Source organism: Schistocerca gregaria, chromosome 8 (assembly GCF_023897955.1).
Source record: "Schistocerca gregaria isolate iqSchGreg1 chromosome 8, iqSchGreg1.2, whole genome shotgun sequence".
Classification (NCBI taxonomy): Eukaryota; Metazoa; Arthropoda; class Insecta; order Orthoptera; family Acrididae; genus Schistocerca; species Schistocerca gregaria.
The window spans coordinates 167,905,965-167,923,265 of NC_064927.1; the positions used below are offsets into that span (position 1 = coordinate 167,905,965).

The 17,301-nt window shown below is 44.0% G+C and overlaps 1 protein-coding gene across 1 annotated transcript in view; it reads right to left on the bottom strand.

The window, feature by feature from the left end:
• LOC126284625 (translation initiation factor IF-2-like) overlaps positions 1 to 17,301 on the bottom strand; it is a 50,446-nt gene that overhangs the window by 11,549 nt on the left and 21,596 nt on the right. The window contains exons 2-3 of the mRNA XM_049983694.1: positions 13,360 to 13,516; positions 5,215 to 5,375 (exon numbers count right to left, since the gene is read on the bottom strand). Of these exons, the coding sequence (XP_049839651.1) occupies positions 5,215 to 5,375; positions 13,360 to 13,516 (318 nt within the window). The remainder of the gene's footprint in view (positions 1 to 5,214; positions 5,376 to 13,359; positions 13,517 to 17,301) is intronic.

Consider the following 17,301-nt stretch of genomic DNA (forward strand, 5'->3'; position numbering starts at 1 on the left):
ATATCTCCCGAACTATGTGCAATACTAGATATAATTTTGTGGGTGCATTCAGAGACACATGTGAATACTGTCTGCGACATTTATTACTAATGGGGTTAGTAGCACAACAGTAAGACATTTAAACGTGCTGCATGACGCGGCAGTTTTACTCGCATCTCATTATTTGTGACGTCATATCTCCTGAATTATGAGACGCAGATTACTGTTGTCCCACGGTAAATGTTGCCTGACGATGAGGGATATGTGTGTCATGTTTATTGAAATCAGTCCAGTGATTTCCGACGAGATCGGAACACAGACACATACCGGGTGATCAAAAAGTCAGTATAAATTTGAAAACTTAATAAACCACGGAATAATGTAGATAGAGAGGTAAAAATTGACACACATGCTTGGAATTACATGAGGTTTTATTAGAACCACCCCATATAGCTAGGCGCGTGAAAGATCTCTTGCGCGCGTCGTTTGGTGATGATCGTGTGCACAGCTTGGCCTCCCATGTCCCCAGACCTCAGTCCGTGCTATGGGGTTACCTGGAGTCGCAACTGTATCGTGATCGAACGACATCTCTAGGGATGCTGAAAGACAACCTCCGATGCCAATGCCTCACCATAACTCCGGACATTACAGTGCTGTTCACCACGTTATTCCTCGACTACCGCTATTGTTGAGAAATGATGGTGGACATATTGAGCATTCCCTGCAAAGAACATCATCTTTTCTTTGTCTTACTTTGTTATGCTAATTATTGCTATTCTGATCAGATGAAAAGCCCTTTGAACTTTTGTATTTTTTTGGTTCTAATAAACCCCCAGCTCATTCCAAGCATGTGTGTCAATTTGTACCTCTCTACCTACGTTATTCCGTGATTTATTCAGTTTTCAAATTTATGCTGGCTGTTTGATCACCCGGTACATACACACATAATGTATATACTGATCAGCCAGTACATTATGAGAACCGATCTACTATTGGAGGGGACCTATCCAGGCGATACGAGCGTCACCTGACGAGTAATGACTGTTAGACACACACATGGTGCATGTAGTGTAAGTAGGCGAGATGTTTCTGTGTAGAATGGGGAAGGCACGCAATCTATATGAGTTTGACTGAGGACAGATTGTGATGTCCCGGAGATTCTGTACGAGCATTTAGGAAACTGCACGAGTTGCCGGGTGTGCGGGGAGTACTGTAGTGAGTATCTTCAACATGTGGTGAAAACATGTCGAGACGTCTTTGGGTTAGGCAGCCACCCCTCATTGCAAATGTCAGACGTCGTAAACTTGGTCGACTGGTAAAACAGGACAGGTGGCGAACTGTGACGGAACTAACAACATACTTTAACACTGGGCAGAGTACAAGTAAGTCTGTACACAGCGCAAGCAACACTCCTAACAATGGGCCTCCACAGCCAACAACCGAGGCATATGCCGATGTTAACATCACGACATCGGCAACTATGACGAAATGGGCACGTGACCATCGGCACTGGACTTTGGCTCAGTGGCGGACTTAAATGTATGAATCCCGATATCTTTTTCATTATGCCGATGGGTGGTCGCGAATCTGTTATCTACCTGGAGAACAGTTCTTTGACACCTGTTATGCGGTACGGTGTCAGCTCCATTATGCTCTGGGGAATATTCACGTGAAAATCCGTGGGCCAAATGGTGTTCGTGCAAGGCACCGGAATGGCCAACGTGTGTCGCAGGTTGGATGCAGACACGTACACCCTTTTATGACGGTCACGTTTCCCGATGGCAGTGGCATTTTTCAATAAGATAATGCGGCATGTCACAATGCCATGAGTGTGATCGAGTAACATAGTGGAGAATTCCAGTTGATGTTCTCACCCCCCAAGTCGCCAGATCTGAACCCGATGAAACAGATCTGATATGTGACTGAAAGTGACGTCAGTGATATTCGCTCAAATCCCGGAAATGTACAGAAATTAGGTGTCTTGTGTATGCAGATGTGCTGCCAATTCCATTTAGCGACCTACCAAGGCCTCACTGTTTCCACGCCACTGTTACCTGAGCCAAAGGTTCACATACCGGCTATTAGGTATGTGGTCATAATATTCTGGTTGAGATTATATATACAGGGTGGTCCATTGATAGTGACCTGGCCAAATATCTCACGAAATAACCATCAAACGAAAAAACTACAAAGAACTAAACTCGTCTAGCTTGAAGGGGGAAACCAGATGGCGCTATGGTTGACCCGCTAGATGGCGCTGCCATAGGTCAAACGGATATGAAGTGCGTTTTTAAAAATAGGAACCCCCATTTTTTATTACTTATTCGTGTAGTTAAAATGGACCGTTTACCAATTGCGGAAAAGGTCGATATCGTGTTGATGTATGACTATTGTGATCAAAATGCCCAACGGGCGTGTGCTACGCATGCTGCTCGGTATCCTGGACATCACCAAAGTGTCCGGACCGTTCGCCGGATAGTTACGTTATTCAAGGAAACAGGAAGTGTTCAGCCACATGTGAAACGTCAACCACAACCTGCAACAAATGATGATTCCCAAGTAACTATTTTAGTTGCTTTCATGGCTAATCCGCACATCAGTAGCAGACAAATTGCACGAGGATCGGGAATGTCAAAAACTTCGGTGTTGAGAATGCTACAGCAACATCGATTGCACCCGTACCATATTTCTATGCAACAGTAATTGCATGCCGACGGCTTTGAACGTCGTGTGCAGTTTTGCCACTGGGCACAAGAGAAATTATGGGACGGTGAGAGATTTTTTTGCACGCGTTCTATTTGGCGACGAAGCGTCATTCACCAACAGCGGTAACATAAACCGGGCAACAGAAAATCCACGATGGCTGCGCCAAGTGGAACATCAGCGACCTTGGCGGGTTATTGTATGGAGCGGCATTATGGGAGGAAGGATAATTGGCCCCCATTTTATCGATGGCAGTCTAAAAGATGCAATGTATGCTAATTTCCTACGTAATGTTCTACCGATGTTACTACAAGATGTTTCACTGCATGACAGAATGGTGATGCACTTCCAACGTGATGGATGTCCGGCACATAGCTCGCGTGCGGTTGAAGCGGTATTGAATAGCATATTTGATGACAGGTGGATTGGTCGTCGAAGCACCATACACCATGGCCCGCACGTTCACCGGATCTGACGTCCCCGGATTTCTTTCTGTGGGAAATGTTGAAGGATATTCGCTATAGTGATCCACCGACAACGCCTGACAACATGCGCCAGCGCATCGTCAATGCATGTGCGAACATTACGGATGGCGAACTACTCGCTATTGAGAGGAATGTCGTTGTACGTATTGCCAAATGCATTCAGGTTGATGGACATTTAAAGGTAATCACGCTCTAACAACATGCGTTCTCAGAAATGATAAGTTCACAAAGGTACATGTATCACATTGGAACAATAATATGTTCGAACGTACCTATGTTCTGTATTTTAATTTAAAATATCTACTTGTTACCATCTGTTCGTCTAAAATTGTGAGCCATATGTTTGTGACTATTACAGCGCCATCTATCAGAAAGCGAAAAATGTGGTCCAACTAAAACATTATATTTCTTTACTTACTACTCGAATATGTAATAAAAAATGGGGGTTCCTATTAAAAAAAACGCAGTTGATATTCGTTTCGCTTATGGCAACGCCCTCTAGCAGGCCATCCATAGTATATATATATATATATATATATATATATATATATATATATATATATATATATTCCTGGAAGTTGAAATAAGAACACCGTGAATTCATTGTCCCAGGAAGCGGAAACTTTATTGACACATTCCTGGGGTCAGATACATCACATGATCACACTGACAGAACCACAGGCACATAGACACAGGCAACAGAGCATACACAATGTCGGCACTAGTACAGTGTATATCCACCTTTCGCAGCAATGCAGGCTGCTATTTTCCCATGGAGACGATCGTAGAGATGCTGGATGTAGTCCTGTGGAACGGCTTGCCATGCCATTTCCACCTGGCGCCTCAGTTGGACCAGCGTTCGTGCTGGACGTGCAGACCGCGTGAGACGACGCTTCATCCAGTCCCAAACATGCTCAATGGGGGACAGATCCGGAGATCTTGCTGGCCAGGGTAGTTGACTTACACCTTCTAGAGCACGTTGGGTGGCACGGGATACATGCGGACGTGCATTGTCCTGTTGGAATAGCAAGTTCCCTTGCCGGTCTAGGAATGGTAGAACGATGGGTTCGATGACGGTTTTGATGTACCGTGCACTATTCAGTGTCCCCTCAACGATCACCAGAGGTGTACGGCCAGTGTAGGAGATCGCTCCCCACACCATGATGCCGGGTGTTGGCCCTGTGTGCCTCGGTCGTATGCAGTCCTGATTGTGGCGCTCACCTGCACGGTGCCAAACACGCATACGACCATCATTGGCACCAAGGCAGAAGCGACTCTCATCGCTGAAGACGACTCGTCTCCATTCGTCCCTCCATTCACGCCTGTCGCGACACCACTGGAGGCGGGCTGCACGATGTTGGGGCGTGAGCGGGAGACGGCCTAACGGTGTGCGGGACCGTAGCCCAGCTTCATGGAGACGCTTGCGAATGGTCCTCGCCGATACCCCAGGAGCAACAGTGTCCCTAATTTGCTGGGAAGTGGCGGTGCGGTCCCCTACGGCACTGCGTAGGATCCTACGGTCTTGGCGTGCATCCGTGCGTCGCTGCGGTCCGGTCCCAGGTCGACGGGCACGTGCACCTTCCGCCGACCACTGGCGACAACATCGATGTACTGTGGAGACCTTACGCCCCACGTGTTGAGCATGCCCACTATACGCCCTCGCTCAAAGTCCGTCAACTGCACATACGGTTCACGTCCACGCTGTCGCGGCATGCTACCAGTGTTAAAGACTGCGATGGAGCTCCGTATGGCACGGCAAACTGGCTGACACTGACGGCGGCGGTGCACAAATGCTGCACAGCTAGCGCCATTCGACGGCCAACACCGCGGTTCCTGGTGTGTCCGCTGTGCCGTGCGTGTGATCATTGCTTGTACAGCCCTCTCGTAGTGTCCGGAGCAAGTATGGTGGGTCTGACACACCGGTGTCAATGTGTTCTTTTTTCCATTTCCAGGAGTATATATATATATATATATATATATATATATATATATATATATATATTGCTGCACATTCTGTACGGTTGACCAAGTTATTGCAGTGACTTACCACAGCCTGAGGGACAGGATAGTACTGTACTGCTACCGGAGCAGCGGCGTAGGCGACAGGCAGCGGTCTGGGAGCTGGCGCTTGGACGACTGGTCGTCGCACAGGGGCTGCGGCTGCAGGGGGCGGGAACACTGAGGCACCCAGGTCATCCACACCTGAAACTGTGTGGCGCACGCGCAGCAATAGCACTGTGGAAGCCGACACATCTTGCAAGGCTGCAGTTTGGTCAAGCTCTGTGACAACTCGAGGCAATAAGTCAATTGCTACCACGGTTCTCCCTTTCTTTGGTTCTAATTGTAGGGTACTTATATTTATAAGTATGCACATATAGTTAAGAAAATTCTTTAGACCTTTCTCCCCTGTAGTGTACTGCGGTCGGCAGGAAAGAACTAACAGTCAGTTTGATTACACTTTATTATAATCAAAGAAAACGCCTTCTTGGCATACACTAAGTGTAAAACGCAAGAACAAACAGAAAAACCCCACAAATCATGTGGTGGCAAACCATATAAGGAAACAAGACAAAGGAAGAAATACTGACCAAAATCTACTGTACAAAATACGAAATAGAATGTGCTGCTGGAATGCTACGGCGCGTGAATTCAATGCTAGGGCCGGCGTAAGTACTGGCCGGGGCTTTTCCTAGCGGTTGGTAAAAATTGCCGGTCCAACGGCCTAGGTGTGCTTATAAAGCCAGGTCGGTGGAGTGCTACATGAGTCATATGATTTCCTATTGGTGGAACACCGTCGCATGTTTTCTGGCGAAGTAGTTCCATGTTTGTTTGGGAAGTCTGATATTGTTTCTGTCCGCTGGCAATGTTTCTCTCCGATCTCCTGAAAAGGGCTCGGCGACCCACCTAGCGCGTCGGTTCTGCGGTCCCTCTAATAATAAGGGACCGCTACGACACCCCACTCCAATATTTTAAGACTTCAGCTGCAAAGAAAGAAGTTCTCTAAAAGCCCATCCTGCTTTAGGGGTTATTTTATATTTTATTGTTGATGGTTCAAAAAAATTCAGAACTAATTGGAGTAATCAGTAACGTAAAATTTTGAGTTCATCATGGAATGACTTTTAAAATTAATGTTTAAGTTTACACAAACTACACGATATCATTACAGGAAATTAGGCGCGTGGTATAGAAGTTGAAAGGAACACGACATTAAAGTACAGAAACTACGTAAATATGACGATCAAGAAATCAATATGACAGGATGAAGATGCAGATGCCATTTGTCGTGCATTGAGTTTCTGCAGAATTAGTATCGGATGCACAAAGAATATATATTAAGAATACCTTTGGAGAGACCATTCAGATGTACATAACAGGATTCTTATCGCGAGCACAAAAATGACTCCAAACATCATGTGACTATAGTGTGGTTTAGGGTTACTGATAGGCACTCTAAGTTTTATGATTTTATAACATAGGCGCTGAGGATTATGCACATAGGCCTCATAAGCTTTATACAAATTTGCATTTAGTATATCGAATGAACTTTGCTTAACGCTCTAAAGAAATTAATGCGAGGAGAACTGGCTTCATACCGAGAACCATCGCAGCATAGGTCCAACTTTTTTGATTCCTATTGCTAAATCTTCCGGGTTGTATGGTCGTGTCCTCGAAACTTTCACGATCCTAACGTTTCGTTCAGAACTGAGCTCAACATTGTCAGACGTCTTGCCGACTGACAGGTCGGACGTCGTAAAGCAATATAAATATTGTGAAATACGGAGTGTGGTGGAACTTTGCAAATGATCGGTAAACATAATCCTTCCCAGAAATAAAAATGAACTACTTTTCGTTTGAAAAGTCACTATGGATATATCACAAAGTTTCAAGGATTCTTCCTTTTTTGGTAAAATTACACTCAAGTTTACATATCTCTCGGCTTCTCCATATGGACATGGATAGTACTTTGTGAATGTATATATTATTTTGAATGCTGAAAGCTAACTTCATGATTTCCTGACTCAAGAAATGATCTGCTACAGTTGGTTTTCCTATTTTGCCTAGTTGACAAAGACCTTTCGTTCCTTCAGCTGTCTATTTAAACTTCTCTAAGTAGTTGTAATACCAATTGCGTATGGAATTTCATGCGCTAATGATCTAGCTGTTTAGAACCCTCCACCATAAATCATCAACATGGAATTTCATGTATCTTACATGCCGACACACGAGGGCGTAAAGATAAGAACGTTTGACAGATCAGTCTAATGTCATGTTTCTGTAAAATATTCCCTAGATGATAAGTTACATTTTTAATAAAATGGAGAGAAACTAAGTTCTTCCATCGTTGTGTTTAAATCTTGTCTTTTGCGCTACTGTTACTTGGTTGTAAGACTATTGCTTGTTTCCAGCAGTAATTTTTTTTTTATCGGAACACTATGTTGGTCTTTTAATGCCAGGACAGTAGAAGCAAGTGAAAAAAAGTCCTACAGCTGGCATAATGAAGAAAAATAATTTTCTGAGAAAGTAATCTGCTTCATTTCAAGAAATAGGTGAGAAACCCATATTGATGGCTGACGCTATTTCTCCCAGATATTTTGGCCTGGTCTTCCACCGACGCCCATTATTGGTGCTATCAATCCTTCCGCATATCAAATAGGGAGAATTCTAGGGACTTGTTTATAACCATATATTGAGGAAACAGACTCATGGCCAAGAGACTCACCTAGTTTCATTGAAAAGTTTGAAGAGCTGACTTTGGGTCCTGAAGATATTTTTGTATGTTTCGACAACCAGTCTTTAAACACTATAATTCCAGTTAACGATTTTATAGCAGGTGTCTCTTCCGGGGATTTGACTGTTCTTTTTAGACATTGCTTTACTTTTAAGCAGTTCCAATGATACGATACATTTTAAATTGATGGTGTCCCAGTGGCAACGCATTAGGTCCTACGATCGCTAATTGTCGGCCGCGGTTGTCTCACGGTTCTAGGCGCGCAGTCCGGAACCGTGCGACTGCTACGGTCGCAGGTTCGAATCCTGCCTCGGGCATGGATGTGAGTGATGTCCTTAGGTTAGTTAGGTTTAAGTAGTTGTAAGTTCTAGAGGACTGATGACCACAGCAGTTGAGTCCCATAGTGCTCAGAGCCATTTTTTTGATCGCTAATTTTACATGGAAAAATTCGAACTATCAGCTACAGAAGAAGCAAATAAGAAATCACCTCGATAGGATTGGTATGTGGATAATGTATTTGTGGTCCCATAACATGGTAAAAGAACTTTACAAGAGTTTTTTGTTACCTAAATAACATAAAGTGAAAAGTAAAAACAGTTTATCCCGGAAATAGAAAATGAAATGGAATATTCTCTTGGGATACTGGAAGGTTGGAAAATGAAGTTTTTTGGAAAGTCACACATACGGACAAATATTTATATAAGAACATCAGCCATCATCTGCGGCAAAATAAGAGTGTCGTTAAGAGTCTTCGAAACAGCCAAAAGAACAGGCAAGACGAAACACCTGGACGCTGAGTTAAAATATCTGAGTAGGCTTTCGAGATATATGGCTATTAATGAAAAGAAACGATTAGCGGTCTACAAACAAATAACCGCAGCGAAACGGATAAGGTTTAAAGACTTATGGAAAATCATGGTTTCTGCCCGTTTCATTAAAAAATTAGCTGGCTAGATGGGGAAAATTTTACAGAAACATAGCTCGAGACCGGATTTTACACTAACAAAGAAAACATGTCAAATGCTTCGGTATATAAAGGTTAAGTGTCCACATCTGTCGAAGCGCAGGGTGTATGAAATTATGAGTAAGTGTGGCGAGGGATAGGCCTTCAATAGAGCTACAAAAGAGCCGCGAATATACAGCTGAAGGAATATAAAAGTCTTCGCTAGCTGGAGAAAATAAAAAAATCCACAATAGGAGAATATTTTTTGAGTCAGGAAATCATGAAGTACACTTCCTGAAACAAAGATTTTATCTGCAGTGACGAATTGCTATCGACGGAAGTATAGAAAATCCATCGGAATTTACTAAAATGGTTATAATTTTAACAGAAAGATCCATTAAATTTAGTGATATATCGACAGTAGCTATACAGAATCTATAACAAACTTTTTGGCAGGCAACAAGTTTTCTCTGGGAAGGATTATCTCTATCCATCATGTGCAAATCTCTACCAAGTCTACGTAGATCTCTGACGTCCGACCCGTCGGTTGGCAAGACTCAGCGGATCCAGAATCACACGTGACCATGTCCAGCTCTGCTCTCGACGAAACGTTAGGAACGGAGAAGTTCCATGGACCATGGCCACACACCAAGAAAGTTTTGTCAGCAGCAATGATATACTGTCGTGAAAGGCTTCATTCTATGAAAAAAAGGGATAGCCACTGCTATTTTTGTTTATTTTTTATTTATTTACTTTTTACTGCTCATGACCTATGTTTTAATAAATTATGCAGCGGGAGAATCTCTGAGTGGCTTCATCCTATGACAAAGAGCACAGAAAAAATATTTAATCTGGAACTACACTACTGACCATTAAAATTGCTACACCACGAAGATGACGTGCTACAGATGCGAAATTTAACCGACAGGAAGAAGATGCTGTGATATGCAAATGATTCGCCTTTCACAGCATTCTCACAAGGTTGGCGCCCTTGGCGACACCTACAGCGTGCTGAAATGAGGAAAGTTTCCAATCGATTTCTCATACACAGACAGTAGTTGACCGGCGTTGCATGGTGAAACGTTGTTGTGATGCCTCGTATAAGGAGGGGAAATGCGTACCATAACGTTTCCGACTTTGATAAAGTTCGGATTGTAGCCTATCGCGATTGCGGTTTATCGTATCGCGACATTGCTGCTCGCGTTGGTCGAGATCCAATGTCTGTTAGCAGAATATGGAATCGGTGGGTTCACGAGGGCAATACGAAATGCAACGGCCTCGTATCACTAGCAGTTGAGATGACAGGCATCTTATCCGCATGGCTGTAACGGATCGTGCAGCCACGTCTCGATCCAAGAGTCAACAGATGGGGACGTTTGCAAGACAACAACCATCTGTACGAACAGTTCGACGACGTTTGCAGCATCGACTATCAGCTCGAAGATCATGGCTGCAGTTACCCTTGACGCTGCATCACAGACAGGGACGCATGCGATGGTGTACTCAACGACAAACCTGGGTGCACGAATGGCAAAACGTCATTTTTACGGATGAATCCAGGTTCTGTTTACAGCATCATGATGGTCGCATCCGTGTTTGGCGACATCGCGGTGAATGCACATTGGAAGCGTGTATCCGTCATCGCCATACTGACGTATCACCCGGCGTGATGGTATGGTGTGCCACTGGTTACACATCTCGGTCACCTCTAGTTCGCATCTGACGGCACTTTGGACAGTGGACGTTACATTTCAGATGTATTACAACCCGTGGCTCTACCCTTCATTCGATTCCTGCGAAACCCTACATTTCAGCAGGATAATGCACGACCGCATGTTGCAGGTCTTGTACGGGCCTTTCTGGAGACAGAAAATGCTCCACTGCTGCCCTGGCCAGCACATTCTCCAGATCTCTCACCCATTGGAAACGTCTGGTCAATGGCGGCCGAGCAACTGGCTCCTCACAATACGCCGGTCACTACTCTTGACGAACTGTGGTATCGTCTTGAAGCTGCATGGGCAGCTGTACGTGTACACGCCATCCAAGCTCTGTTTGACTGAAATGCCCAGGCGTATCAAGGCCGTTATTACGGCCAGAGGTGGTTATTCTGGGCACTGATTCGTCAGGATCTATGCACCCAAATTTCGTGAAAATGTAATCACATGTCAGTTCTAGTATAATATATTTGTCCAATGAATACTCGTTTATCATCTGCATTTCTTCTTGGTGTAGCAATTTTAATACCCAGTAGTGTATATGTCCAGCCAATTAGCGTTTTATCACTCGTTGACGGATTTCTAAGGACGATACAATTCAGGTTTTACTTGCAGGATATTTAATATTCATTCTTTTTATGAAAAGGAAGTCACTAACTGTACACACTCATTGTCCATGACATCGGTCCTAGTACTCCAGCTTCGTATTGTGACTACTTGAAAACAAGCACAATGATTTGGAGATACCTACAGTTTGGAATTAATGACACAGACACTCATACATAAACCTTATCGATAGGAGGAAGCTGGTCGCAGTGCTGATATATTCGACGGATTGATAGGCAGCACATTCCCACGCTATCTATTTAATGTAATACTTGATACATAGAGAGAATGGAGCGAAATATGGAAACACCAAAATCACGGCACATTAGCATGCCTAATGCGGTGTAGAAAACCCGTTGGCACCGGAAACAGCTTCCAGTCGTCTCGGAATGGATACATATGCATGCTGTTCAAAGGTACCTTACACTATTCCCCTGCACTATAGTTAGATAAACGGTTAACGTTGATGGACGTGGGTAGCGGCCACGCACATTTCTCTCAAGAGTAGACCATAAAGGCTCCCTAACATGGTGACTGGTGGCCCGGGAGATGCTACAATCATCCTTGTGCACACAAAATCAGTTGAGCGCGAAGCGAGCTCTGTGAACAGGGCTGCAAGTGCAACATTCAACTCTGCAGTGTCTTTTGCAGCTACCGTTCCTTTATTTTTCATCAGAACACTGTTCAGTGACCGTCTGTCGCGAACACTCTACGCACATTTTCGTGCGCATTGTGACTTAGATTATGACGATCCTCTGCCTTCCCTGTATGTGGCATAAATCTTCGATATGGTGCCTCTGGAGACACCAGATACTTAGACTACCTTGGTTACTCAAGCAGACACCATACGAGCACGAACAATTTGCCTACATTCGAATTCGCTTTGCTTCGTAATAACTCACTGGCAACTACACAGAGCAGTATTCTGACCTCGACAGACACTTGCAACACTTGGAGACAAGGCAAAGGTGCCGTTTGTGGTCAGATACAACAGCGCAACCTGCACACTTCGTTAGCATCTGCATTTATGGTCAACCATGCATTTCTCGAAGCGTTCTGTCACTTTTGTCTAGCGCCTGTCAGCTAATTCTCCGGTAACCCATGTCTTATTAGCTGCAACAAGTTAAGCCCCTCTTTAGATCAATCTTCCGGTGCTTACTTGTTGAAGCTGCTTTCCTCTTGCAAGTATTACGGTGTATTTCCGATGGATATATAAATATATATATATATATATGTAAATAAGTTTTTGACAATTATATTTATTTAAAAATCTATATGTTAAATATATTTAAAAAAGGTACTTGAAAACACACGCGTATTACAGTGCACGTTGTGTAAAAATTTCAAAGCATTCGGTCAAAAACTTTCGGAATTCAGCGAGTAGAAACATAGATTTTCGTTTCTTCAATATCTCAAATTTCTGCAAGCTCTTCACGAATTGATTTGAAATTTTGAAGTAACGTTACATTCGATTTCTCATATGTTTTTTATATAGCTAGTTGAATGACATGTAATAAAAAACAAAACGTCATAAAAATAAAATCGTTGATTCGTTCAAAATCGTTAATATCCGAAAGTTCTTGACTTACTGCTTTAAAATTTCGACACAACGTTGAATTATATCACGCGTTTTTTTTTTTTAAGGTACCTAATTCACACACACACACACACACACATATATATATATATATATATATATATATATATATATATATATATATATATATATATAATCTCAAAATGTACCTTTACACGTTACTGCAATCGACGTTTAGGCACATATAAATTACATGCTTGCAGGAGGAGGACAAGATGAACAGAGAAACTGAGGAGGACGTGCTGGACTGAGGGAGGGGGGACAGAGTAGGGCAGATTGAAGTAGCGAGGGGGGGAGAGAGGATGGAAAGAGAGAGAAGGAGAAGGTGGTGGACAAAGAAGGAGGAGGAGATGGACAAAGGAAGGAGGAGGGGAGATGGACAGAGGCAGGGAGGAGAAGAAGATTAGGACGTATATACAATTACCATACATGCTATAAGCTTGTGCTTTCTCTTCTCTTTTTTTCCGTCTAAGCAAACTGACAGGCAGTAAAGCGTGTGCCGGTAGAGTCAGTAATATATAAATATGAAATCTTACAGTTTCAGTCTCAGCACTGAACAGTGTGTTATTCCAAAGATTTCTTACTCTGTGGACGTGACATACCTGCCTGCTGTCGCCCTCGGAAGGCGCCCGACGAGTCGAACTGCGCGCCGACGTCCGGGATGAGCGTCATGCCGCGCTCGCCGCCAAAGTCGCCGAAGGACTCGAAGTTCCCGGCGCCCACAGCGACCGCCAGCAGGGGCAGTAGCACTCCGGCCGCCTGCGCAACGCACGTGCCTCAACCTCCGTCCGCCCACAAGTAGAAAAGCGTAAACTGGCCCGGAAAATACAGCGACGGAAGAAAAATCTCAATACCAAGAGGGAGTTTTGCGACGTAATTTAAAGTTGGCGCGCTTATTTCTACATGCTAAAGATCGTTTCCGTTCATATTTCGCGCCGTTCGCATAGCAGTGGCTCTACAAGTGCCACTATAGGGATCCATATCAACTCTGCTTTAAATATACGCTGTGTCGGTTGTAACCGTTAGTTGCCTTCGAGATAGGACATGGTGAGCTGATGTTACTCAAGAAAGCCTCTAAGGCGACAACGACACCGTTAACAACACCTCTGATCCGTGGTAAAAATTGCTGTTTTGAGCAGCGCGTAGTGTGAAGCAGTCGCCCTCCGTTTCTGCCGGTGGCGCCGCTGTGGCAATCGCAGCTTTGGTGTCTCCCTCTGGTGGCAAAGGGGAAAGGTTACCTGTTCACGTGCATTTAAGGGGCTCTATGAGCTCGGCAGTTAGTCTCTGGGCGTTTGGTCAGTCGGTGTGAGTGTGGGTCAGTCTCTCGTCATGAGTTGCTCAGACGCGTCAGTGTCTGTCTGTCGTCCAGAGTGCTAGTATGTGTTAGGCCGCCAGTCTGCTCGAGTTTGTTCAGGCAATGGTCATTGGCGGTTGGATCGATCGGTTGGTCGATCGCGCACTGGGACACAAGATGACTTGTCCATCTTGAGTGTCGCTGCATGTGAGGTCGCCACGTGAGTCCAGTGGGCCGCGCCGTATAGCGAGAGGTAGTGGCTTCGAGGCCGACACGAGGGCAACAGGAGCCAAGCCACGACATAGGTCGGGCCGGTGCGAGCTGCGACGCCGTGACACGGCGCACCTTCCTGCGTCCGTTGAAGCGGCTGGCAGCGGACGGTTCGGGAGAGCGTTTTGGGGGTGCTGTGACAGATCTTCGCCAGGCATCGTAGATTATTAGAAATTAGGTGATTCGTCATATGTTGTTTAATTTACTTGATAAATTTTTCTTGGTAACTCTCTCGTCCCCAGCTTGCTCGCCTGTCTCTCGTACGCATTTGTTAGGCAGTTAGTGTCTGTCTGTCTGTCAGTCGGTTTGCCGTACGTCAATAGCTGCTTCTGTCATATTTGTCGGATTCGGTGTTAACGAATTTATTACTTAAGGGTGTAAAGGCCGAATTCCTGAAATATGTTTTTATCTTGCCTATCATCTTGAGAGACGGTATATGTCTACTGTAGAGCATGTTTGTACACTTTAAGTAATACTTCATTTCATGGGTTTTTATTTAAATGGTCATTTACCACCCTCCCACCGTAAGAGTTTCTTTTAAAAACAAGTTGCACTTCCTATGGCAAGTAATTTTTTTTTAATGTGAGTGTTTTGTACCATTTTCATCCCTCCTACGGGGTACATAGTTTACGTGCTTGTGTGAGTTGTTAAAATTTTTAGTTTAAAGTAGTCTGGTGTGTTGCAGATTTGCACCAGTGTAGTCTTTCAGAGGTTGTTGTAAAAACAGGTTTTAGGAATAAATTTACATTTGTTGAAAGAAATTTGTTTTCATCAGTTGCCCACTGGCAGCTATTTCCACGCTCACATAGTGTGATTAAATGTGTTAATGTTCTTGATAAATCGCTAGTACTTAAAGTAAATTCTTTAAGAGAAGACATTTGAAAGTAAATACACGGTTGAAACTCGTTGGGTTTGTGTAATAGGTCTACGAGAAGCTGGATGTCCCTTCAGAGAGACTTCGCAGGAGTGTAGCCACGGTACATGACCGATGGCACAGATGGCCACAAGAATGAACGGTAGCAAGAAGACCGGGCCAAGTGGCACTGTAGAGAGGGTGGACCATATCGTTCGGCGTTTGGCTCTCGCGCATACACTTTGTGATTAAAAGTATCGAAGATCTGGCTGAAAATGACAAGTTCGTGGCGCCCTAGATCGGTAATTCTGGAATTCTATATGGTGTTGCAGAATTACCGAATTCTGTATGGTGTTGTATGTATGAGACAGGTGAAATTCCCTCAGACTACAAGAAGAATACAATAATTCCATTCCCAAAGAAAGCAGGTGTTGAATGATGTGAAAATTACCGAACTATCAGTTTAATAAGTCACAGCTGCAAAATACTAACGCGAATTCTTTACAGACAAATAGAAAAACTGGTAGAATCCGACCTCGGGGAGAATCAGTTTGTATTCGTTGAACTGTTGGAAGACGTGAAGTAATACTGACCCTACGACTTATCTTAGAAGAAAGATTAAGGAAAGACAAACCTACGTTTCTAGCATTTGTAGACTTAGAGAAAGCTTTTGACAATGTTGACTGGAATATTCATTTTCAAATTCTAAAGGTGGCAGGGGTAAAATACAGGGAGCGAAAGGCTATTTACAATTTGTACAGAAACCAGACGGCAGTTATAAGAGTCGAGGGGCATGAAAGGGAAGCAGTGGTTGGGAAGGGAGTGAGACAGGGTTGTAGCCTCTCCCCGATGTTATTTAAACTTTATATTGAGCAAGCAGTAGAGGAAACAAAAGAAAAATTCGGAGTAGCTATTAACATCCGTGGAGAAGAAATAAAAACTTTGAGGTTCGCCGATGACATTGTAATTCTGTCAGAGACAGCAAAGGACCTGGAAGAGCAGTTGAACGGAATGGGCAGTGTCTTGAAAGGAGGATATAAGACGAACATCAACAAAAGCAAAACGAGGATAATGGAATGTAGTCGAATTAAGTCGGGTGATGCTGAGGGAATTAGATTAGGAAATGAAACACTTAAAGTAATAAACGAGTTTAGCTATTTGGGGAGCAAAATAACTGATGATGGTCGAAGTAGAGAGGATATAAAATGTAGACTGGCAATAGCAAGGAAAGCGTTTCTGAAGAAGAGAAATGTGTTAACAACGAGTACAGATTTAAGTGTCAGGAAGACATTTCTGAAAGTATTTGTATAGAGTGTAGCCATGCACATGGACGATAAATAGTTCGGACAAGAAGAGAATAGAAGCTTTCGAAATGTGTTGCTACAGAAGAATGCTGAAGATTAGATGGGTAAATCACATAACTAACGAGGAAGTATTGAATAGAATTAGGAAGAAGAGGAGTTTGTGGCACAACTTGACAAGAAGAAGGGATCAGTTGGTAGGACATGTTCTGAGGCATCAAGGGATCACCAATTTAGCGTTGGAGGGTAAAAATCGTAGAGGGAGACTAAGAGATGAATACACTAAACAGAGTCAGAAGGATGTAGGTTGCAATAAGTACTGGGAGATGAAGAAGCTTGAACAGGATAGGGTAGCATGGTGAGCTGCATCAAACCAGTCTCAGGACTGAAGACCACAACAACAACATATGGTGTTGACCCATCATTAGCCGTCATGACAGGCATACGCTCAATCAAGTGCTGGAAGGTTTCTTGAGGAATGACAGCCCATTCTTCACGGAGCGCTGCACTGAGGAGAGGTATCGATGTTCGTCGGCGAGGCCTGGCATGAAGTCGGCCTTCCAAAACAACCCAAAGGTGTTCTATAGCATTTAGGGCAGGATGCTGTGCAGACCATTCCATTACAGGGATGTTATCGTCATGTAACCACCGCCACAGGCCGTGCATCATGAACAGATGCTCGACCGTGTTGAAAGATGCAATCATCATCCCCGAATCGCTCTTCAATAGTGGGAAGCAATAAGGTGCTTAAAACTTCAATCTAGGCCTGTTCTGTGATAGTGCCACGCAAAACAACAAGGGGTGCAAGCCCCCTCCATGAAAAGCA